This window comes from Pteropus medius, unplaced genomic scaffold, assembly GCF_902729225.1.
Source record: "Pteropus medius unplaced genomic scaffold, Ma_sr-lr_union100, whole genome shotgun sequence".
Lineage (NCBI taxonomy): Eukaryota > Metazoa > Chordata > Mammalia > Chiroptera > Pteropodidae > Pteropus > Pteropus medius.
Genome location: NW_024344371.1, coordinates 43,108 through 68,226, shown reverse-complemented (window position 1 = coordinate 68,226; position 25,119 = coordinate 43,108). Strand labels below are relative to the sequence as shown.

General features: G+C 34.1%; 1 protein-coding gene across 1 annotated transcript in view; it reads right to left on the bottom strand.

Moving 5' to 3' along the window:
* Positions 1-25,119, bottom strand: part of LOC120608470 (C4b-binding protein alpha chain-like) — a 93,606-nt gene that overhangs the window by 26,988 nt on the left and 41,499 nt on the right. The window contains exons 8-12 of the mRNA XM_039870261.1: positions 23,050-23,232; positions 18,679-18,867; positions 18,274-18,376; positions 8,653-8,738; positions 7,617-7,814 (exon numbers count right to left, since the gene is read on the bottom strand). Coding sequence (XP_039726195.1) covers positions 7,617-7,814; positions 8,653-8,738; positions 18,274-18,376; positions 18,679-18,867; positions 23,050-23,232 — 759 coding nt within the window. The remainder of the gene's footprint in view (positions 1-7,616; positions 7,815-8,652; positions 8,739-18,273; positions 18,377-18,678; positions 18,868-23,049; positions 23,233-25,119) is intronic.

Here is a 25,119-nt window from a genome sequence, read left to right as displayed (position 1 = left end):
GAAAGGCCAGAAAAAGTGGATCGGGTGTACATACAAGTTGGGTGGGGCAGGGTCTCAGGGAATCACCAGGGCAGGGCTGATGGTGAATAGTATTAGCCAAGTTGATGTAGATTTGATATGGCATGTGCCTGTGTCTGCAAACTGAGTTGAGGAGGGCACAACAAAGGAACAATGGCTTCTGCCAGCACTTCTGTCTGGGAGGAAGCTGCCCATTCAGTCCTCTTCCTATAGCCAGACAATTTGGTTCCTAGCAGCTAGTGCCTTTTGATCTGCTGCCCCAGAGATGGAGCTCAGAGCAAGTGAGTCCATCAGCAAGTGAGTCTGTGCACAGACCCTTTAAGAGGAAGGCTTGGAACTCTAGTTGCCCCCATTTCACTCAGCTACCATCTGTGCTGGTTTTCACAGTCAGAAGTTATGGGGGCTTCTCTTCCTGGCACTGGAACCCTGGGCTGGGGAGACTTGTGTGGGGCTGTAACCCTTCACTCCTCAGGGGGGACCTCCACAGTGGAGATATTCCTCCAATTTTTAACTGCCCCATATGGGTGTGGGACCAGCCCATTCCATGTCTCTGCCCCTCCTACCAGTCTCAACGGGGCTTCTTCTGTTCCGCTAGGCTTTAGGTTGTTCTCAATGATAGTTGTTCTGTAGTTTAGTTGTAATTTTGATGTGGCGACGAGAGGAGGCAATCACAGTGTTTTACTTAACTCTGCCATCCTGACTGGAAATCATCTTTATTTTTGGTTCTTATTTTTTTTGTTGTTGTCCTTCTGATTGAGTGTTTTCATTACCTTGTCTTCCAGATTGCTGATTCAATTCTCTGCTTCATCTAATGTGATATTGATTCCCTCTAATATAGTCTTCATTTTAGTTGTTGTATTCTTCATTTCTAACTGGTTCTTTTTCATGTTTTCTATCTCTTTTTGTACATTCTTACTGATTTCATCTATTCTTCCTCTAAGTTCATTGAACATCCTTATAAACTGTGTTTTGAACTCTTTATCTGGTACATTGCTTGCCTTCATTTTGTTAAACTCTTTTTCTAGATTTTTGTCCTCTTATTTAATTTGGGGTATATCCTCATTTTGGTTGTCTCTCTGTGTGCAATTCTATGTACTAGGTAGATCTACATCTTCCAGTCTTGGCATGGTAGCCTTATGTAGTAGTTGTCCTGTGGGGCACAGTGGTATAGACTCCCTGGTCACTTGAGCTGGGTGTTCCAGGTCTGTCCCATGTGTGGTTTGTGTGTGCCCTCCTGTTGTAATTGACCTTGATTGCTGTTAGCACTTCAGTGCTTGGGATGGACATTCAGGCCGGCTGGATGTGAGGAATATGACTCTAGCAGATGACATGTAGTGTTTGGGCTAATCTTATGGGATAGGTTTTGCTATAGTGAGGCTTTGGTGCCTGACAAATCCATTCTTTGGGTATGTTGTTTGTGGAGCTAATTAGGTGGTGTTCTGGTATAGTCTGAAATCTGACACCAGGTGAATTGGGGTCTCTTGGGAGGGGCTTCAGTGTAAGCCCAGGCCCAGCCACTGCTGGTACCAGTGCTGGGGGCCACTTAGTTAGAGGTACAGGGCATGCCAAGGCCCTCTGCTTCTTTTTTGGGTTTTTTGGAGTGTTGTGAGATTTTAGAAAAGTCTGTAAGATGGGCAAGTTCTATAGCTTGTAAGGGACAGACACTGAAAGAGGTTTGGGTTGATGCATGGGTTGGATAGGGCATGGTCTTAGGGAATCACCAGAGTGGGGTGAGTAGTGTTAGCCAAGTTAATAAAGATTCAGATATGGCTCAGTCTGTGCCTGACTGCTGTATTGGGGGAGGGCTCAAAAAAGATAAGTGGTCCCTGCTATCACTTCTGTCTGTCAGCTCTTACCTTGATGCCAGACAGTACAATTCCTCCCTGTATGTACCAGACTCTTTTATAGCTACTGCTCCTTTGCTGAGGCTTAGGGCAAGTGTATGTGAGCCTTCATACCAATGTATGCTGATATTTCCCATTCTAGTCTGCTCGAGAAGTAAAATGCTGATCACCAACCCTCTAGGATTGATTTCAGGATCCAATAGTAGGTTTGGCAGAATTTAGAAAAAGAAAACACGAACAATATACTCTGAGCTGGGCAGTAACTACAAGAGAACATCTTATAAATTAAATCTGAACAATAGATAAGGGCCCATAATGTACAGGCTCTTAAGCCAGAAAAGTGCTCTTCCTCATTTTCCATGGATCTGAATTTCTATCAGGTATCTTTTTCCTTCAGCCTGAAGAACTTTCTTTCACAATTATTGTATTTCAGTTCAGCTAATGACAAATTCTCTTTTATCTCAAAATGTTTTTATTTATTTTACTTTCAGTTTTGAAAGATCTTCTTGATAGAGAATTGTGGGTTACATGTTGTATTTTCCTTTCATTACATTAGCAGATATTATTGTTTTATGGTCTCCTCAGTTCCTTAAGAGATCTCAGCTGTCATACTTACTTGGAAGGATTGTGGCTGCTTTTCCCTTTTGTTTTCAGAACTTTTACTATGATGTTTTAGTTTAGTTGAAGATTCTTGGTAAATTTAAAAATTTTATTTATCCTGCTAGCACCACTGAATTTCCTGGACTTGTGGGGTTGTTGTTTTGGTTCAGATGTGGTAAAATTTCGGCCAATTTTTTATTCAAATAATTGTCTATACTATTGTTTCTTTTCTCTTTCTAAAACTCCATTAACATGTATATGTGACTGCTTGCTACTCTACCCCAGGTTTATAACTGTCTTCCTCTTATTTTAATATTGCTTTCAAATCAATAAATTTTTATTCTCCTGACCAGGTTCACTGATCTTTCTTTATTGTACTAAACTGTGGCTAATCACACTAATGAGTTTTATAAATTAGATTTACTGGATATAATTTATATACAGCAAAACTTACCTTTTAAATATTTTAGCTGTAGGAAGTTTAATAGATGAAAACATTAATCATGTAATTACCACAATAGACATAAAAGACTTCCATTACCCTCCAACATTTTCTCCTGCCAATTTGTAATCAACCCTCACTACCTCCCCCAACCTCCTTCCCCATCCATCCAAGCATTGATCTGTTTTCATCCTTATAATGTTGTTTTCTAGAATGTCATAATGGGATCACAGCCTCTGAGTATAGCTTATTTCACTCGTTACAATGCATTTCATTCCTATTGTTGCATGGATTAGAAGCTCATTTCTTTTTATTGCAGAGTATTATTCCATTGTATGGTTGTACCATGATTGTTCAGCCACTCACCACTGAAGGACATGTGGTTTCCAATGTGGGGTGATTATGACTAAGGCTGCTATGAATATTCTCATACTGGTTTCTATTTGGACATATTCTAATTTACTTGATTTGCTGAGCTGTATGGTAAGTATAGTTTAACTTTATAAGAAATAGCTAAATTGTGTTCCAAAATGGTCACAGCAAGTTATAATCTTAGCAGCACTGTATGGGAGTTCTAATTGCTCTATATTCTTCCCAGTACATGGTCTAGTAAGGTTTTCATTTTGTTTTTAAGTTCTAGTAGGTGTTTAGTGGTATCTCATTGCAATTTTAAATTACATTTCTATATTTATTAATCACACTGAGCAACTTTTCATGTACTGTTTTTGCCAACCATATATTCACTTTGGTGAAATAAGTCTATTCAGATCTTTTGTCAATTTTTAACAATTGATTTGTTTTTTATATTATTGTGTTTTGAGAGTTCTTTCTATATTGTAAATACAAGTCCATTAACAAATATGAATTTTGCAAATATTTTCTCCCAGTCTATGGCTCATTTTTTTTTATCATAACAATGTCTTTTGATAGCAGAAGTTTTGAGTTTTAAGAAATCCAATCCATTAAGATTTTTCATTAAAGGATCATGCTTTTAGGATTGTATTTAAAAAATCTTTGGACAAGTCAAGTCAAAAATATTTTCTATGTTTTCCAGTAAAAGTGTTATAATTTTAAGTTTAAATTTAAGTCTAAGATCTATTTTGAGTAAAAGTATATGGTGATTACATGGGGTTTTGGGTATTTTATTTGCATATAGATGTGCAATTGTGCCTGTACTTTTACCATACTTTCACGGAATTGTTTGTACACCTGTGATGAAATGAACTAGAGACATTTCACAGTCTATTCTGGATTCTCTATTCTGTCTATTGTTTGCTATGGTTATAATTTCACAAATACCACAACTGTTTTGATTATATGCTTTATAATATGTTTTATAATAAGTCTCAACACCAGGCAGAATGAGTCCTCTATTTTTTTTCGAAATTGTTTTGAGTATTCTAGTTCTTTTGTCTTTTCCTATAAATTTTAGAATCAGCTTGTCGATTTCTATAAAAATTTCTGCTGAGACTTTTACTGAGATTGTGCTCAATTTATAGGTCAGTTTACAGAGAATGAACATGCTTGTCCTCTTGATTCTTTCAATTCCTGAGTACCGAATTTTTCTATTTATTAATGTTTTATTTAATTTATTAATGAATTAATACACATTTATTAATGTTTCTATTTATTAATGTTTTATTTAATTTCGTTTAAGTATTTAGTTGTTTTTAACCATTCTAATCTTGTACATATATTGTTAGATTGAAAAATATTTTCTGTAGTGCCAAGCTATTGTAAATGTAAATAGTACTCACAATTTTTCAATTTCTAATGGTTTATTGCTAGTGTACAACATAACATTGATTTCTGTACATTGAACTTGTAGCTTCCAACCTTGCTAAAACTTCAGTCTTTCAAATTTTCTAGACATGCAATCATGTCATAAGTGAATGAATATTTTATTTATTCCTTTCCAATATGTATACCTATTTCTATCTCTCACCTTAATATACTGTATAAGACATCCAACACAATGCTGAATGTGGTCAGAGTAGACATCCTTGTCTCGCTCCAACCTTAGTAAATTAGTCTTTTACTATTGAGTATAATGTTGGCTGTGAGAGTCTTGTGGGTGCCTTTATCAGGTTCAGGCAGTTAGTTCCCTTCTATTCTTATTTTCAGGGTTTTATCATGAAAAGAGGATGAATTCTGTCAAATGCTTATTTTGGTGTCAATTAAGATGATCATATATCTTTTCTTCGTTATTGTTTCCTGATTTGTAAATTTCACTGATTAACTTTTAAATTTGAATCAATCTTGCATCCTTTAAAATAAATCCTACTTGATTGTGATGCATTCTTATTTTTTATATGACAGAATTTGATCTGTTTATATATTTTTAAGCTAAGGGAATTTATCAGTACCAAGCCAGTATTACAGGAAATGTTGGAGAGACTTCTTTAAGAAGAAAAAACATGTATCAAAACCAGGAATAAAGAATGGTAATAACTACATCCCTATCAACAAGTACCTCAAATGGAAAAGAAGTAAATGCTCCAACCAAAAGATAGAGTGGCTGAATGGATAAGAAAACAAGACCCTACATATGCTGCCTAAAAGAGACTCACTTCAGATTAAAAGACACAAAGAGACTAAAAGGAAGGGAGTGGAAAAAGATATTGCTTCGATGGACCTAGAGGGTATTGCGCTGAATGAAACGGATCGGATAGAGAAAGACAAATAGTGCATGATTTCACATATATGTGAACAAAATAAACAACGATGATAACAAAAGCAGATATGAAATCATAGATACAGAGAATATTTTGAGGGCTACTAGGTGGGAGGGGGTTGGGGGGTGGCAGAAAAGGCAAAGGGATTAAGAGGTACAAATGAATAGTTGTAGAATAGACATGGAGATGTAGACTGTAACATGGGGAAGATGGTTAATAATGTTGTAATAAATCTGTAAGAGGGAAATGGGGTACTAGATTTAGTGAGGTGATTGCTTTGCAAGTTATGTGGATCTCTGATCATTATGCTATATAACTGAAACTGGTATATTATTGTATGCCAACTATAACTGAAAAAAACTCATTGAATTGTACAATGTAAATACAAGCAACTAATTTTCTATTATATTTCAATAAAGCTGGGAAAAAAGAAAAAAAAGAAGTTTTGGTTCTATGTTTATTATGGACATTGTTGTAACTTTCTTGCAATGTTTCTATCTGGTTTTGGTATCAGGGTAATACTGTCTTCATGAAATGAGGTCAGAGTATCCTTCCTTTTATATTCCCTTGAAGTATTTGTGTAGAGCTGCTATTATTTACTCCTGAAATATTTGGTAGTATTCTCCACACTGAGGACAGTTCTCTTGTTATGGAGGTTTAAGTTGTCAGATTTATAGGCATAAAGTCGTTTGTATTAGTTCATTATAATCCTTTATGTGTCTCCGGAATATATACTGATGTCCTCTTTTTTGTTATTGATATTGTTAATTTGTAACATTTTTTTTCAATTGAGACTGGCCTTGGATTTATCCATTTTATTGTTTTTTTTCAATAACCAGGTGCTGGTTTCCTTGATTTTATTTTTTTTCTGTTTTCAATTTCATTAATTTCTAACTTTATTATTTCCTGTTTTGTACTTTGGGGTTGAATTTTCTCTTTCTTTTTAGTTTCCTAAACTGGAAGCTTAGATTATTGAGCTGAGAACTTTCTCTTTTTCTAATATAAGTATTTCATGCTATAAATATCTTTCTACGCTTTTGCATAGAAATTTTGATATGTTGATATGCTGTGTTTTAACCTTTATTGAGTTCACAACACTTTCTAATTTTCATTGTGACTTTTTCTTTGATTCATAGGTGAGTTAGAAGTATCTTTCACAATTTTCAAATATTGGGGCTTTTGCATATATCTAATTTTAAATTTCTACATTCACTCATTCATTCATTCATTCATTCGTGATCCGATAATGTACAGTAAATAATTTCAATTTTTTGGAATCAAAAAAATATCTTATTGCCTAGAAATGTCATTGAAGATTGTTCCATATGTACCTGAAAAGAAGATATATTTTTCTGTTCTTCAGCAGTTCCTTTCTTTTAAGAGTCAAATACCCTACAGTGTCTCCCTACTTTGGTGATGCTCTAATGCCTTAAACATTGTTTTTTAAGTACAGGCATACCTTGGAGATACTGTGGATTAGTTCCAGACCACAGTAATAAAGTGAGTATCAAAATAAAGTGAGTTGTAATGGTTTTGATGGTGAGGGTCTTGCTTTCAATTCATAAAAAAAACACATCTGTGAAGCGCAAAAGAGCAACGTGCAATTAAACAAGTTATGCCTGTATGTTTTGTCTAGAGTTTATCAATATTATCAGTGAGAGGGTTAGTCTTTCGCAATTTAACCTGTCATCTCCTCTAGCCAGATCTCTTATGCTTCTTGTCTGACAAGGTAAAACTTCCTTATTTTTAAGCCAGTGTGTTTTATGATGCTTTTAAGCAAAAAATAATCTTAATTCATACATGTACACAGAACTTCATAATGCATACAGTGGAATGCCAACAACATGTGAGGTGAGGGGTGAAGAACTCTACAACTAGAACTATTTTTGATTATATATGAGTTATATTGATTTACAAACCAACTGAACAGGAGAAGCAAACACATATAGCTGTTTTGTTTACTTGTTAGTAAAAGCATTTACAAAGCATTTTTATACTATTTACGAATTAGAAGAAAATACATGGAAATATTGTTACCTCTACAATGAGGAGGGTCACTACTCCATACATTATGCCCAGAACAAGCAAGCCTGCTCTCCCCAATAAGTGAATATTCATCTGGTCCCTTTGAAGGATTACAGCTGTAAGTTACTACTTCATTATATTCAAACATAGCCTTGTGGCTATCGGTATATTTTCCATTGGATATTTCTCCAGGTGGTTGACACAAAATCTCTTAGAAAGAGAAAAAGAAGACAGGAAAGGCAAAAGAAAAAGTGAAAGATTAAGACAGCATTACTAATGTCCTGCAAACTGCCTTCAATACATTCACTAACATGATTTCTATAATGTAGCTGTGAACCCAATATCCATTTAGAAGAATGTTTCTATGAGAAAATGTATTATCTCAATTCAAATCACTAATGGAGTAATGAACTTTTAGAATAAATCTCATTTTCTTAAATACCTATATAACATACCAAATGAAATACCTCTGTTTATGTGCAAGGCCCTGTTAAGACTTGTTCTCATCATAAGAGATGCTGACAATTTAATGAGACAATATGCTTTGATTAAAAACACAACTTGGAGCTGGTTGAGAAATGCTTTATAACTTATAAATATATTCATTCCTAAATTGATGGTTCAGTTTTACTAGGATGTTATTGTCTTTTTTCACTTTCTTCCTTAAGAGTGTACAGTGAAATTTCCAGTGTCTACAAATTGTTTGATAATGCAAGAGACTGAAATTTGGAGGTCTTCTGTTGGCCTGGGTATTGAAGACATTTGAAAAATGTAAAACAATGCCACTATTTCCATATTTTGAAACAAATGTTTTGATTTTGCATAAAAAGTTACTTTTTTAGACACATATTGAGCTTATTGTTCTTAACAATGAATTAATAATGATTTTAAAAACCTGTTTTAATTCCAATATAATGAATATCAATAAACCTAACATACCTGCACAAGAGTTTTGTGGGGTCTTTGTTAATTTAATAGCATAAAGGGGTCTCCAGGGATAAAAGTTTGAGAACTACTGCCTTAAATTCTAAAGAGAGAATATACTTACTTTCACACTGTGGGGGACTATCACTCCAATCCACCTGATCTCCAGAATGTTCACAATATAGAACTTTTGTTCCATGTAAATAATAACTAAATAAGAAAATAAAAGATTACTGTTATTTTTTTTAACGAGTTAACGAGAAGCACATAATTATGAAGACAATTTTTATATGGTTGTTTTCCTACACTCCAGTAGTTTGAAGAAGTTTCTCATACGTGTTTCAAACATGCTAACTAAATTTGCAGTTTAATGAAATAAAGAGATTTTTGCATTTGAGAATGCATTGGCCTAAAGCAAAATGTGTACGTAAACCTGTCATGCTTGTCAGTCAAGTGTTTGCTATGTCCCGCAGGCATTACGACATTCAAATCTCTGTCCTCATTTATGCCATTCTGTTCATTCAGGGCGACTGAGTAGAGAGATCAGGCCCTAGAGTTCACTTGACTGGATTCCAGTTCTAGCTCCATGACTGGCTTGTTTTTTTCAGCTTTGGCAGGTCACTTATTGTTTCTTTTTCTCAGTTTCCTCATTTATGAAAAGAGAATAATAGTAAAAACCTTGTGGGGTTGTTTTGAGTGTTAGATGAGTTAGAATGTGGAACATGGTGAATGATAGGTAAGTTTTAGGTCTTATTAATATTTTTCAGAATTCTCCTAGGAGTAGCTCAGGAAAACTACTCGATGAAATCTCTGACAATTTACATTCACAGTACTCTCTTCTCCTCTGGACTCTCATTGTAATGATCATGAATAAATCTATTTCTTTGGTACTTCTCATTTACTACTTTCCTTTAACAGCTCTCAGTATATATTGTGCTTCTCAATAAGACTACGACTTTTTGAGGAGAGCCTACGTCTTAAAAGACTTTTTGGTATTCCTCAATATGTGTAACAAACTCTCTCTCTATAATTATTGACTGGATATTTTCACTTATTAAACTACAAAATAATCAGTGAAACTGCCTATGATTGCTTCCAGCTGACTTCTCTCCAAGGCTCACTCATTGATTCTATACCTTAATGTGTTAGGAGAGAATTCTGGGATGATGGATGGCAGGATAGGAAACACCAAAAATGTGACTCCCCATCTAGACAACAATTGCAGTGCTAGAATCTCTCTATGTAACTGTTTTTGGAATTCTGGAGCCTGCTGAAGGCTTACAACTTCCAGGAAATAGCTTAGACAGGTATAATGCATTACTTTTGGTTAATTTTAGCTCTTAACACAATGGCAGCTATCCATTTCACTCCCATAGCAGGCAGCCTGTGCATGTGTTCCTGAAGCAATTTATAAGCAGTCTGAAGGAGCAGAGTGAGCAAAAAGTACTGTGTCTTCCAAATATTGGAGTTCTATGCTCTATTATTTACTGTTCCTTCTGATCACAGAGACGCAAAGAGGTGGGCAACCACTGTGGTCACACCTACCCCAACTCTTGCAAGCTCTTTCCTTGCCCAAAAAAGTGACTTCCCAGAGATTTAAAGATCCATTGAGCATTGCTGTTCCTTCATTTTTCACTTTTTCTCCTTTCAGGAGGCAGACATGAAAACTGGGATATTCAAAAACAACTGTATATGTCAGGGAAATTAAGGAGTGTCTGTGGAAAAGTCAGAAAAAACTTGAGAAGACCTTCAATTCGTGTGTCAGTCAGATTTTCATCATAAAATCGCCATTCAAAAGTCGAAACAAAACAAAACAACAAAAATGAAATAAGAATCGTAGTGAAAGTTAAGAATCTGATTCCCAGAGTTACCCCATTATTAGATTCAAATGTCCAGTTCAACAATAACAACAAAAAGCCTACAAGGACACAGGAAAGTATTGCCCATTCATAGAAAACGATAAATCACAAAAATGATCCTTGAAAAAGAACTGAAGGTAGATCTACTCCACAAAGACTTTAATATTGGCATTGAAACTGTGTGTACATCTTTCGTAGGTACTCTTGGTGGCAAAACTGTGGTTTCTGGTTCCACAGTCCTCTTTTTTTTCCCACAGCAGCTGAGTGGCAGACACAGAGATCACTGTGAGTGCCCTGATGAGGAAGACCATCACTCTCAAGGTTGAGCTCAGTGAACACACTGAGAATGTTAAAGGAAAACTTCAAGCAAAGGAGGGCTTCACTCTGGACTACAGCATCTGATTTTTCTGGGCAAACATGAAGGCGGGCCACATTCTGTCAGACTACAATATCCAGAAGCAGTCCACCCTGTGGTGCCTCATATTTTGGGGTGGAATCAATGAGGTTTTCTTCCACCAGCTCCCCAGAAATACTACATCCACAAGATGATGTTGCCTGCGATCCGGCATGATCAACTGTTTCAAGAAGAAATGTAGACACCAACAACCTGCAACAAAGGAAGATGGTCAAAAGTGGCCTCTCCACTGGATCATCTTTGTTTCACAGTGGGTTCTCCTGCCAGAGCCACATGGCCCTTGGGCCTTAACAAAATTTGAAAAAAAACAAAAACAAAAAAACACAAAACTTCCTTAAGAACTCAAAGAACTAATGCAAGATGTGTAGAAATTTAAGAAAATAATGTGTGAACAAAATAATAATATAAATTAGGAGAAAGAACCCCAAGAAACCAGAAGAAAATTCTGGAGTTCAAAAGTACAACAATCAAAATGAAAAATTTACTGGAGGAATTAAAGGCAGTTTTGAGCAGGCAGAAGGAAGAATCCATGAACTTAATAATAGGATAATTGAAATTATTGAGTCTAAGGAACACAGAGAAAAAGGATAAAAGGGAACAGAGCCTTACGGACCTGTGGGACATCAATAAGCAGATCAATATACACTTTGAGACTTCTATAAGGAAATGATAAAGAGAAAGGGGCGTAGAAAATCTTTGAAAAAATAGTGGCTGAAAACTTCCAAAATCTGATGAAAGACATGATTATGAATATCTAAAGAGCTCAACAAATTCCAAGTAATAAAAACTCTAAAGATCTACACTAAGACACATAATAATCAAACTTTAAAAATCAATGACAAAGAATCTTGAAAGTTGCAAGAGAGAAGTGACTCATCATATACAAGGGATCCTAAATAAGATTATCAGCAGATTTCTCATCAGAAACTTGGAAGCCTAAAGACAGAAAACTAATAGAATCAAAGTGATAAAAGAAAAAACTGTCAACCAAAAATCCTCTATATAGCAAAACTGTGTTTCACAAGTGAGGGCGATATTAAGACATCTCCAGAAATAAAAGCTGAAGCAGTATTTTCCTTTACATTTTACCAAATATTCAAATAACATTTAAACAAATTAATTTATAAACAGATTAAAATTTTTTTATTGCAATTGTTGTTCAATATTATTTTATATTAGTTTCAAGTGTACAGCATAGTGGTTAGACATTTATATAATTCATAAACTGATTGCCCTGATAAGTCTAGTAGCCATCTGGCACCACACATAGTTAATAGAATGTTGTTGACTCTATTCTCTATGCTGTACTTTATATTCCTATGACTATTCTGTAACTACTTATTTGTTGAAGAAATTTGTTACCACTAGACTTATCCTGAAAAAACTGCTCAAAGGAGTCCTGAAAGGTGAAATTGAAAGATACTAGACATTAACTTGAATAAATATCTCACTAAAGGTAAATACATAGGCAATTATAAAAGCTAGTTTTATTGTAACAATGGTTTGTTTCTGCATTTTTTGTTTTCTATGTGATTTCAGAGACTAAACTTTTAAAAGAAAATAGTGTAGAAGCTAATATTACAATTGTTAGCGTAGAGGCTAGTATGACATTAACAACCAGAAAGCATGGGAATGGAGCTGTAAAGGATCCTTTTTTGTAATTTATTGAAGTTAGACTGGTATAAATTCAAATTGGAGTGTTACAGCTGTATGTATTTACCTTAAATGTAATCCCCATGGGAACCACAGACAAAATTGCTATAGAATATACACGAAAGGAAATGAGAAAGAAATTCCAACATTTTATTATAAGAATCCACAGACATAGAACACCATAGACTACAACAGAATACATGTTCTCCTCAAGTGCACATGAAACATCTTCCAGGCTAGACCATATGTTAAACCACAAATTAATAATAACTAATCTAGAAGTTTAAAAAGGCAGCTATGATACAAAATATCTTCACTGAACATAACAGGATGAAGTTGTTAAACTAAAACCTTCACAGCCAAAAGTTTTTCTGAAAGAAATGTTTCATTAAGTCAGATGCTAGCCAGAAAAAGGACCAGGTCCTGGGGCGTGCAGTCTAAATCACCAGCAGGCAGGTAGATGGAGGTGGGAAACATGTCCACCATCCTGGGTTTGACAGGGCTCTGTTATAGTTTGGAGAAGAGAGATGTAGGTTTTTTAGGAAAAATTGACATTGGCTATAGATAAACAGGGCGGGAGAAGGTGAAGTGGTCTAGTCTGGGATAGATGTTAGTTTGTAAGGAAGAAGTGTTTGCTGCTTTTGGATTGGTTGTGGGCAACAGTCTAGAATGTGGCAGATTAGACATTTTCCTGAAACAGTCTAGAATGTGGCAGATTAGACATTTTCCTGAAACAGCCCTTAATTTAAACTCTATGCTGAAATATGTCCGGAAGTTGATTCAAAGTTTCAACATACATTCAGGAAAGTGAGCAAGCAGCCTTTCTCATTGGTTTCTGCTCTTGGCTCCGTTAACTGATGAAGTCCTTGTCTCTTCTTCCTACCCTTTATCTGCTGTAATTTAATTTTGGACATTTCAGAATCTTTCTCTTGTTAAAGTTAGAAATCAGTATCAAATGGAAAAGTGGAAATTCAAAAACTGTGAAACAAATCAACACACTTTTAAACATCCAGCAGATAAAAGAAAAAAATCACAAGGTAAATTAGAAAATACTTTGAGAAGAATTAAAATGAAAAAACAACATTGCACAACTTATGGGATGCAATGAAAGCAATGCTAGAAGGCAAAACTATAGCTATAAAATCTTACAATAAAAAAAAAACAGGTGATCTGAAATCTACAATGTAACTTCACAATTTAAGGAACTAGAAAAAGAAGGACTAAAGCCAAATCTAGCCCAAAATTAATAATGAACTTAGATCAGAAATAAACAAAACATGAAAGAGAAAAATAATAGAGAAAATGAATCAAACCAAAAGTAAGTTTTTCAAAAAGATCAACTACTGAAATTACTAAAATCAAAAATTAAAGTGGTCTCTTTTGTCATTATAAAGTGTCCTTATCTTTCTCATCTTGAAGTCTATTTCATCAGATATAAGTATGGCTACCACCTGCATTTCTCTGGATGCCATTTGCTTGGAGAATTGTCTTCCACCCTTTCACTTTGAGTCTATATTTGCCCTTGCACCTGAGATGCATCTCTTGAAGGCAGCATATGGTTGTTGTTTTTTTTTTTTTTTGGGATCCAATCTGCTACTCTGTGCCTTTTATTGATGAGTTAAGTCCATTTACATTTTGAGTAATTATTGATATATGAGGTTTTCCTATAGCCATTTTATCTTTTGTTTTCTGGTAGCTTGGAGTCTCTATTGTTTCTTTGCCCTGTATTTCTGTCTGTTATTTTAGTTTGGTGTATTCTATGGTTTTCATCTCAATTCCCTCTTTTTTATGTTATATGTCTCACATCTGTTTTTTTAGTTACCATTAAGATTATATAAAAGAAAGTTTCCCTCTAAAATCAGGAACAAGACAAGGTTGCCCACTCTAACCACTCTTATTCAATATAGTATTGGAGTCCTAGCTAGAGAAATTGGGCAAGAGAAAGAAATAAAATAAAAGGCATCCAAATTGGGAATGAAGAAGTCAAACTATCATTTTTTTTTGCAGATGACATGATTTTCTGTATGGAGAACTTTAAAGACTCCACCAAAATACTATTAGAAACAATAAAGAAAAAAGTAAAGTTGCAGGATTCAAAATCAACATACAAAAATCCATAGCATTTCTGTACAGTAAGAATGAAATTTTAGAAAAAAAATGAAAAAAAAATCTTATGCAATTGCAACAAAAAGAATAAAATATCTAAGAATAAACTTAACAAAGAATGTGAAGAACCTATACATTGAAAATTACAAGACATTAAAAGAAATTGAAGAAGACACAAAGAAATGAAAAGATATTTTGTGTTCATGGATTGGAAGAATCAATGTAGTTAAAATGGCCATATTATTCAAAGCAATATACAGATTTAATGCAATCCCCATCAAAATCTCAATGGAAGTTTTAAAAGAAATAGAACAAAAAAAATTATCGGATTTGTATGGAATCACAAAAGACCTGAACAGCCAAAGGAATCCTGAGGAAAAAAACAGGCAGAGGTATCACACTCCCTGACTTCAAATTATACTACAAAGTACAATAATCAAAACAGCATGATATTGGCAGAAAAACAGACACACAGACCAATGCAACAGAATCGAGAGCCCACAAATAAACCCCTGTATATATGGGCAAATAATTTTTGGCAAAGGAGCTAAAATATGCAATGGAGAAAAGAAGTTATCTTTAATAAATGGTGCTGGCAAAATTGGAAAATTACATGCAAAAGAATGAAACTAGACTGCTACCTGTCACCATAGACTAAAATTAACTCAAAATGGATGAAAGACCTAAATAGAAGTCCTGAAACAATAAATTACATAGAAGAAAACATAAGTACTAAGCTCATGAATTTTGGATTTAGAAAAGACTTTATGAATTTGACCTCAAAGGCAAAAAAATGAAAGCAAAATTAAATGAATGAGATTATATCAAACTAAACAGCTTCTGCACAGCAAACAAAACCATCAAAAGAACAAAAAGCAACAATCAGAATGGGGAAAATATTTGCAAACAACACCTCCAATAAGGGGCTAGTATCCAAAACATATAAAGAATTCATACAACTCAACAACAATAAAAAAGTAATAGAATATTCAGCCAACTAGCTGAGTGACGTTTGGCAAGGCATTTAATCTTTCTGTTTCCTCATCTCTAAAATGACCTAAGTGACATTACATAGTTATTGTCAGTCTCAAATGAGATAATAAAGGGAAAAGTACTTTAAAAATATTTTTTAAAAAGCAAACAATCCAATCAAAAAATGGGAAGAGGACAAGAACAAACATTTCTCTCAATAAAATATACAAATGTCCAACAGACATATGAAAAAATGTTCACCTTCACTAGGTATTAGGGAAATGAAAATCAAAACCATAATGAGATACCACCTCACACTTGCTAGAATAACTATCATCAGAACAAATAATAACAAGTGTTGGAGAGGTTGTGGGGAAAAAATGAATCCTCATACACTGCGGGTGGAAATATAAATTGGTACAGCCACTATGGAAAACAGTATGGAGTATTCTCAAAAAACTAAGAATAGAATTATCATATGACCCAGCAATCCCTCTTCTGGATATCCACCCCCAAATTTTGAAAACATTTATTTGTAAGGATATATGCATTCCTATGTTCATTGCAGCATTATTCACAGTGGCCAAGATATGAAAACAACCAAAGTGCCCTTTGTCACATGACTGGATAAAAAAGATATGGCATATATATACAATGAAATATTATTCAGCTATAAAAAAAGAAGAAACACTGCTATTTGCACAACATCAATGGATCTTGAAATTATCATGCTATGTGAACTAAGTCAGATAGAAAATGTCAAGAACCATATGATTTCACTCATATGTAAAACAAACTGAATGTAACAAATGAACATGACAAAAACTCATAGACACAGACAGTTTAGAGAGAAAAGAGGGAGTGGGGAGTACATATGTGTAGAGGGTCAAATACATGATGACGAAAGGAGATAGGACTTTAGGTGGTGAATACACAATACAAACAATATACATATGATGTATTATTGAACTGTACATTGAAACCTATTTACTTTTATTAACCAATGTCACCACAATAAATTTAATAAAAAATGAAAGTGGTAACATTTTTACGAATTCTACACAAATACAAAATTTTATAAAGTACTATAAATAACACTATGCCAACAAATTGAATAACCTAGTAAAAATGGAAAAATTCCTAGAAACACAAAACTGACCAAGACTAAATCACAAAGAAATATGAGATCTGAGTAGACCTATAATTAGTAGGGAGATTGAGTCAGTAATTAAACATCTCCCAACAAAGAAAAACCCTGGACCTCATGATTTTAATGGTGAATACTACCAAACATTTAAAGAAAAACTTATACCAATCCTTCTCAAACTTTTCCAAAAATTTGAAGAGGTGGGAAGTCTTCCAAACTCATTCTATGAGACCAGCTTTACCATGCCATCAAAGCCAGACAACACTTCAAGAGAAGTCTACAGACCAATATTGCTTATGAACCTTGATACAAAAATATACATCAAAATACTAGCAACAGACTTCAGCAGGATTTTATGTCATGACCAAGTGAGACTTATTCCTGGAATGCAAGAGTAACTCAACACATGAAAAATGATCAATGGAATCTGCCATGTCAACTGAATGAAGGGGAAAAAAACACATGATCATTTCAATTAATATAGAAAAAGTATTTGATAAAATTCAACAATTTTGCATAATAAAAATACTCAATGAACTAGGAACAGAAGGAAGCTACTTTAAGATAATAAACACCATACAAAAGAAAACCACAGCAAACATACTCAATGATGAAAAACTAAAAGTTTTTCTTATATGATTGGGAACAATGCAAGATGCCCCCTTTTACCAATTTTAGTCAACATAGTACTGGGTATTCTAGCCAGAATAAGAAGAAAAGAAAAAAAAAGACATTCAAATAAGTTAGGAAAAAGTAAAATTCTGTTAGCAGATAATGAGATCTATATGTAGAAAAACCTAACACCACCACACACACATACAAAAATCCTGTTAGAAGAAATAAATGAATACAGCGAAGTAGCAGGACACTAAGTCAATATGAAAACCTATTGTATTTTATAGTGTTTTACATTTACTCTCTAAAAGCACACTTTTCATAAATGTCTAATATCTCAAATATACTATTTAAAGAAATCTATAGAACAAAAGCAACTATTAAGTGCTCAGCATCTCTTTTTGAGATCTGCAGTCCTTTGTAGCAGTCTCAAAAATTAGGTTTTTCAACTAAGAGATCTTGATCAACATTATAATCGAGGCTAATTAGGTCAATTTTGGTCTGGTAACACCTGGCAGAGTTATCTTGATATGAGAATATCTTTGCTTGACAATTCTAGTTCCCATTTCTATAAGCCCTTCTTCAATTGTGAGAGTTGACCATTTTAAATAGGGTGTGCTTTGATGTTAAAGATAAAGTTATTATGTTTACTATATTTTTAATGTTAACGATAGAACTATTATGACATAGAGTATTATAAATTTTGCATTTCTTCAATTTAAATTTTATCCTATCATTATACAGCTTTTCATTCCATTCATTACACACTATTAAATATAGTAAGTATTATACAATATTGCTGCCCTTCAATTTTAATTTGTTTTATTCTTTACGCATCTCCATAAAAACCTAAGCGTTGATGAGTTATAAGCTGTTGCAAAAAAAAATGAAATCAATATTATGGAAAAATTTAAGAAGAGAAGCAAAACATAAATGAAATTAGTAACATTTACCTTACTCTTCCAAGAAGCAACTTACCCCTCATTACAAATATAGTGAGCCTGTGAACCAAGCTGAAAAGTTCCATGACTGTAGATTATTTGTCCATTTTGGGGTTCTCCTAATTGTGGACATAATATTTCTAAAAGAAAAATTTCAAATTTCTTGTTTTATACCCATTGCAAAAAAAGATTTGAATCAAAATCAAAATTTTACATTGCTTTTTTGAACTCTTGGAAATATTTTCTTTATTATTAAAAGCTCAAACTTAAGAATCACATTAAGAAACAAATTGCCAAGAAAAAGATTCCAAGATGATTTTCGAAGACGTTGCTATCTAAAATCTACATTCTCAGAGAAAATCATTATTGAAGTAATGAAATATGCAGTCTAAAATGTGTGAAGATCTCTAGAGCAATAAAAACAAAAGTTTTGTTTACTTACTTGTACAAGCCTCCCGGAGATGTGTCCATGTGTTATCAGACTGACAAATAGCAGAAGTGGCAAGAAAAGGCAGAACATGCTTGTACCCAAGGTGACACTGATATTCTATTTTGTCCCCAGAATGATAAATAGATTTAGGAGTACCCTTGAGCATCATAGATTCGAATCTTGGTGGATCATCACAGGCATCTGGGCATGACAGGAGGAGAACATGAAAATAAAGTATTTTATCTTTTTCATCAGCAAAGGACTATGGTCTGGTATTAGGTGGGAAGTACAGAATAAATGGAAAGTTGTTAGTAAGATTTTAAATGACTTTTCCCTGAATTTATACAAGTAGTAGTAGTGGTGGAGGATGTACTATGCTTGTTTAAATAACATACTGTTAAGTTTTGGTTTGTTAGGGAATGAGGTGAATATTCAATACAGCAAACTGAAGAGACAACAGTAATATTTTTAGTTGTAAAATATATTTATAGATATGTATCCTCCCTCATTTTTTCCTAAATTCTTTTCACACCCTAAGAATTCCTTTCATACACTATTCTACCCTAAGAAGACTTCTATAGTATATAGTACTCTGGTCAGACTACACTTCCACAGTTTGAAACACAATCTGATGATGACTTGTCACTTCAGGCTCAGTCTTCTCTCAGAAGGTAAGCTCCTGGTGGTCAGGGATCATATGCCTTCCTTTTCTGCTACACTCTGTACCCAGAGGGTGTTCAAGGAATGTTATGGTAAGAGGTGATCACTACAGAACTATTGTAGATTTCAAAAGTCAAAATAAATATGGACTAAAGTATTTCATTTGATATGTTTCATATCAGTAAGCTGAGCATTTTATAAGAGAATAGATGTCACTTAAATATTAAATTTTATAACTAACAGTATTTTAAATACAACTTATCTTCCTTCACTGATCAAAGGATCATGCATGACTTCAGAAGTTCCCCGAGGTGGCTATTTGGGCTGCGTATTGAATATATCTCTACAATAAAGTTACTACATTGCTAAACTTTTTGAACTCTTTACTTCTGGGTGTGTTTTTCTGGTAGTTTTGTTCTTCCTAGTAATAAAAACAAAAGTTTTGTTTTTATTTTGCATTTCTTCTCCAGAAATTCCTCCCTCTTTAAATGATCCGTGGGCTTGACAACCTAACAAATCCGTTAGAACCATTATTGAAAATAATGTGATGGACACACATCTAGTAAAATTCTAAGGGCTAAAAGAATGCCCAGCCTCTCTTATAAGGTTAAGAACATAGGAAGAAAGGAGGTAGATCTATTTTAATCCTTGAGGTACCTTCCTGTGTTACTCCCTGGATTGGTATTAACTTCAGACTGAGAGACTGGTCAAGAGAACTCTAAACAAGTGAAATTTTACTCTTATTCATATCGTATTCTAGATTCTAAAATTCTCTCTATATACACAGGCCAACATTTCATTTCCATCGTGCCCTGATATCCACCTGCTGGACTAATGTTTTCAACATTTCCACTGTGCTGGCCTTGATATCTGAATGTTCCTCAATCAGTTGCCCAAAACAAAATAAAAAAAGCCAACCAAAAGCCCCCGTAATTAAAAGCATTGTTTAAAAAGTGGATTAGCACAGAGGTGAGGTTCATTAATAACATTACATTTACTGAATACACTCAGTCAGACATTCTCACTTTCAACAAGAAAACAAACATGGGCTAGAAATGCTGTATATTTCTGTTCAGCTACAAATGGATAGCAGCAACATTCTAGAAGTTCCTAGAACCACCGAGAAGGAAGTCAAGTAACAGCAAGCCTGTGATTAAATTATACAAGTATCCTTCATTTTATGAATTTCATCTCAGTAACCATCTTGAAAGTATATAAGAGGATCCTTATATGGCTTTTACACACAGTGCTCTGAATGGAAAAGGAAAGGTCAATCGGCTAGTTTAATCCACTAGGAAAGGTCACTGGCTAATTTGAAGTATTTCTTCCCAGTAACATACATCGTGAAAGATGCTTTCAGCAATGTGCAGAGTTTAAAATTTGGTGTTGGCATCCAGTTGATTATAAGCTTTTACACTATAATTATTGAGTCCAATATCACACTTTTTAATAAGTAAATTTCTACCCTTGCTCAGAACATTGAATTTTCTTCCCATGGGGATGTTCAAAGTAAACATTCTCAGATCCAAAAAAAACAGCATCTTGAATGATTTTTTTTCTAGATAGTTGAAATATAATTATTATTTGGCTGCAAAGCTGTACATTAACCACAGATGACATTATATAATATGATAGGCTGCATTCAGAAAATTCCCCAATGTTCCAGGTGAGTTTCAGGAAAGTGAAATAGTTTCCTACTATGGATCAAGAGAACTGCTCACCTTCTCTACACTTGCCAAAGTTGTTTAAGCACTCTTTACCCACTGCAAAATTAAACTTTACTTTCTGACACAGTTACACATACCCCTGCGCAGACCAGGGCCTTCAGAAGATCACGGTATCTGACTAAATCCAGAAGCCCAATGAAACCTGGCTGTCCTGCTCCTTATCCCACTGTATGCACAACCCTCATTAAATGATATGAGATTTCAGCCCAAAGAAATGATTTCACATGTGTAAGTCAAGGCTGACTAAAATTCAGAATAAAGTCTCCCCAGGATAATGTTATCCCACAACAGTAGCTCCCCGCTGCTTACAGGGCATTCCTTCCATGACCCCACTGGATTCTTGGAAACTACAATACAATTTAACTTACAAATTAGGCACACTAAGAGATTAACAAAGTAGCTAACGATAAATAAAATGATTATGACAATATCCTATAATAAAAGTTAAATGAATGTGGTCTCTCATTGTCAAAATATCTTAATGTACTGTACTCTCCTCTTTTCTTGTGATGATGTGAGATGGTACAATGCCTATGTGATGAGATGAAGTTAGGCGAACATACTGGACAAATAAATTATTCATTTTCCGGGTGGGATGAGATAGACAGTGTGAGATTTCATCATGATGCTCAGAAAGGTGTGCGATATAAATCTTATGAATTGTTTATTGCTGGAATTTTCCATTTAATATTTTTGGACCATGGTTGTGGGTAACTTAAACCATAGAAGGGGAAATTGTGGATAAGGGGGGGATCTTGTCCCTTGCTTCTGCTGCAACCAAGGGGCAACCCGAGGTAGCAGCACTGAAGTCAGGAAGACAATTCCTTCCTCTATACCAAAATAATCTCTCAAGTCTTAGGCAGAGCAGTTGATCAGTAGTCCATACAATTATTTCATTTCAATAAACAAGGACTTTTCTTTCCTTTTAGTTACTATAAAATTTATTTTCTGTTGAAAATAAAATTTATTTTCTTTCTCCGTAAGGAGAAAGAAAAATTGTATGAGGAGGGAGAAGCTGGATGGTAGAAATATGAGTCTTGTTCTAGATACAGCAGAAATTTCCCAGTTTGAATGGTACTATATAAAAAGAACTGAAATGGTCACAGGAAGATACCTGTGTCAGCACATCACTTTACAAATGAATAAGGAGCATAGTCAGTAACACAGAAAACATACATATTAAAAAACAGGAGCATGGACATTCTTCTTCTTTAATATTAATTGGAGAGATGCTGTCAATCATGTGAACTTCCTATGTGCCAGGCACTGTGGTGCATCTCATTTTAACTTACCTATCACCCAGTGAAAAAGGCATTAAATCATTTTACATAAAGTAAACACATGCAAGGTTTACATATCCTGCCAAATTTACATACCTCTTTCTATCTGCGGACTATGGCAAATCATTTTAGAATCACTAGTATAACAATTAGAATGATTGTAAATATGTACTTTTTACTTTTATTACTAAATATGATGAATGAGTATAAATCACCAGGCATTCAATGAATTTTTAAAAAAATAATGCCCTGTTATTTAAACACCTTTGAAAAGTAAAGCAGGAAGTTAGTAAACCTGACAGGTGGGATATTATAGGTTTTGTCCTGGGGAGAATCAAAAATACAAAACAAAATATTGTAGACTGACTTACCATTTGGTTATTATTTTCACTTATATGAAATTATGCCTTTCATTCTTCACTTATTTAGGTAAAATATCCCATGCCTCAATTTATTGAAAAATGGCTACTCTACATTTTTAAACATAAAAATGCCAACTGGAAATTTATATACCTGTGTGAAGGACCCTATGAAAACATACAAAATAACAGCAGCAGAGTTGTTTGTAAATTGTATGTTATACATTTTTTTTCATGGAAATAATATAAGACAGAGTTATTTACTAAAACTACTGGTTTTCAATTATTCTATATCATTGATATTTGATGTCAAAAAAGAATCTAAAAAAGAAAGAAGGTAAGGGACACCTTTTGTACCTTTAATACATTCTGGCATCTCAGGCTCCCATACATTGTTAGCACCACAGAAAATTGTGCTGTTGCCTTTAAGTTTAAAACCCTCCAGGCATTCAAATACAACCTTTGCTTTGTAGTCATAGTCTTTTCTAAATCCTGCCACCAGTCTTCCATTTTCGACTACTGGATCTTGACATTTGACCACTGAAAGGAGAAATTCCAGAATTAATAAAAAGCTGCTTTGACATAGCACAGAAAAACTAGTGTAAAGTAGCTATTTTCAGTGTGAACAAAGAGACAAGAAATAGAAGGCAGGATATTACTTTCTGAAAAAAAGTGTTGAATTATGTATTTTAATTCCAGGTAAACAGATGTAGAGAAATCTAGTAATCTTTTTCTACATAGAACAGACTGTCATTACGGTTTATTGGTTTATTACATTTTTTCTTCATTCCCGAGAATTTTTAAGAAGGTTTGATTAACAGATACAAATTATGGGAAATGATCAAGTCACCTTTTGATACTCTTTAGCTCTAGAGATTTAAAAAAAATTTTATGCTGACACTGATGACAATGTCCTCCTTTTTAGAAAGACAGGAAAGACTCTTGTGAGGAAGTAATACTTGAACTCAAATGTAAAATCTGAAAAGAAGCTAGCCACGCAAAGATTGGGGAAAACCAAGTCCTCAAGTAGCAACAACATTCGTGAACTGGGCTGTTCAAGGAATAGAAATGCCAGTGCAGTTAGAGCCACGTTTTCCAAAGTTTTGGACTATAACCCAGAGATGAAATACCACATTTATTTGTTTGTTTGTTTGTTTGTTTGTTTGTTTATAAGCCAAAATTACATTTTTCCTTTAAAAAAAATTTATTAATCTTAATTAGTTTCAAGCATACAGTACATTTGTTAGACATCTATATATTTCATAAAATGATCCCCCTAATTGCTCCTTCTCTCCCCTGAACCTCCACCTAGCCAACATATTATCACTAACTGTATTCCCTATGCTGTGCTTGCCATTTCCGTGACCATCTATTAACTACTAATTTGTACTTCTTTAGACCGTCACCCCATTCTCCCAAACCCCCAATCTCCCTCCTCTCTGTCCATCACCAAATTGTCCACTATATTTGTGAGTCTGTTTTTGATTCGTTTGTTTTTTTGTTCCTTAGATTCCGCATGTAAGTGAAATCACATGGTATTTATCTTTCTCTGCCTGACTTATTTCACTCAGCATAATAACCTGTAGATCCATCTATGTTGTTGCAAATTGTAGGATTTCATTTTTTTAATGGCTGAGTAATATTCCTTGCATATATGAACCATAATTTCTTTGTCCAATTGTCTGTTGATGGGCATTTTGGTTGCTCCCATATCTTGGCTATTGTAAATTGTGCTGCTATGGACTTTGGGGTGCATAGATCTTTATAAATTATTGTTTTGATGTTCTTTGGATAAATACCCAAAAGTGCAATTGTTGGGTCAAAAGATATATCCATTTTTAATTATTTGAGAAGCCTCCATACTGTTTTCCATAGCAGCTGTACCAATTTGCAATCCTACGAACAATGTATGAAGGTTCCGTTTTCTCCCCACTTATTGTTTTTTGATTTATTGATGATAGCCATTCTGACAAGTGTGAGGTGATATCTCATTGTGGTTTTAATTTGCTTTTCTCTGATGATCAGCAACCGTGAGCATTTTTTCATATGTCTATTAGCCATCTGTATTTCCTCTTTGGAGAAGTATCTGTTCAGGTCTTCTGCCCATTTTTTAATTGGATTATTTTTTTGTTGTTGAGTTGCATGAGTTCTTTATATATTTTGGATATTAACTCCTTATCAGATGTATCATTAGCAAATATCTTCTCCCAATCATTTGGTTGTCTTTTTGTTTGGTTGATGGTTTCCTTTGCTGTACAAAAACTTTTTAGTATGATGTAGTCCCATTTGTTTATTTCTTCTTTTGTTTCCCTCGCCCGGGGTGATATATCCGAAAAGAAATTACTGTTAGTAATATCAGAGAGTTTACTGCCTAAGTTTTCTTCTAGAAGTTTTATGGTTTTGGGTCTTACATTTAAGTATTTAATC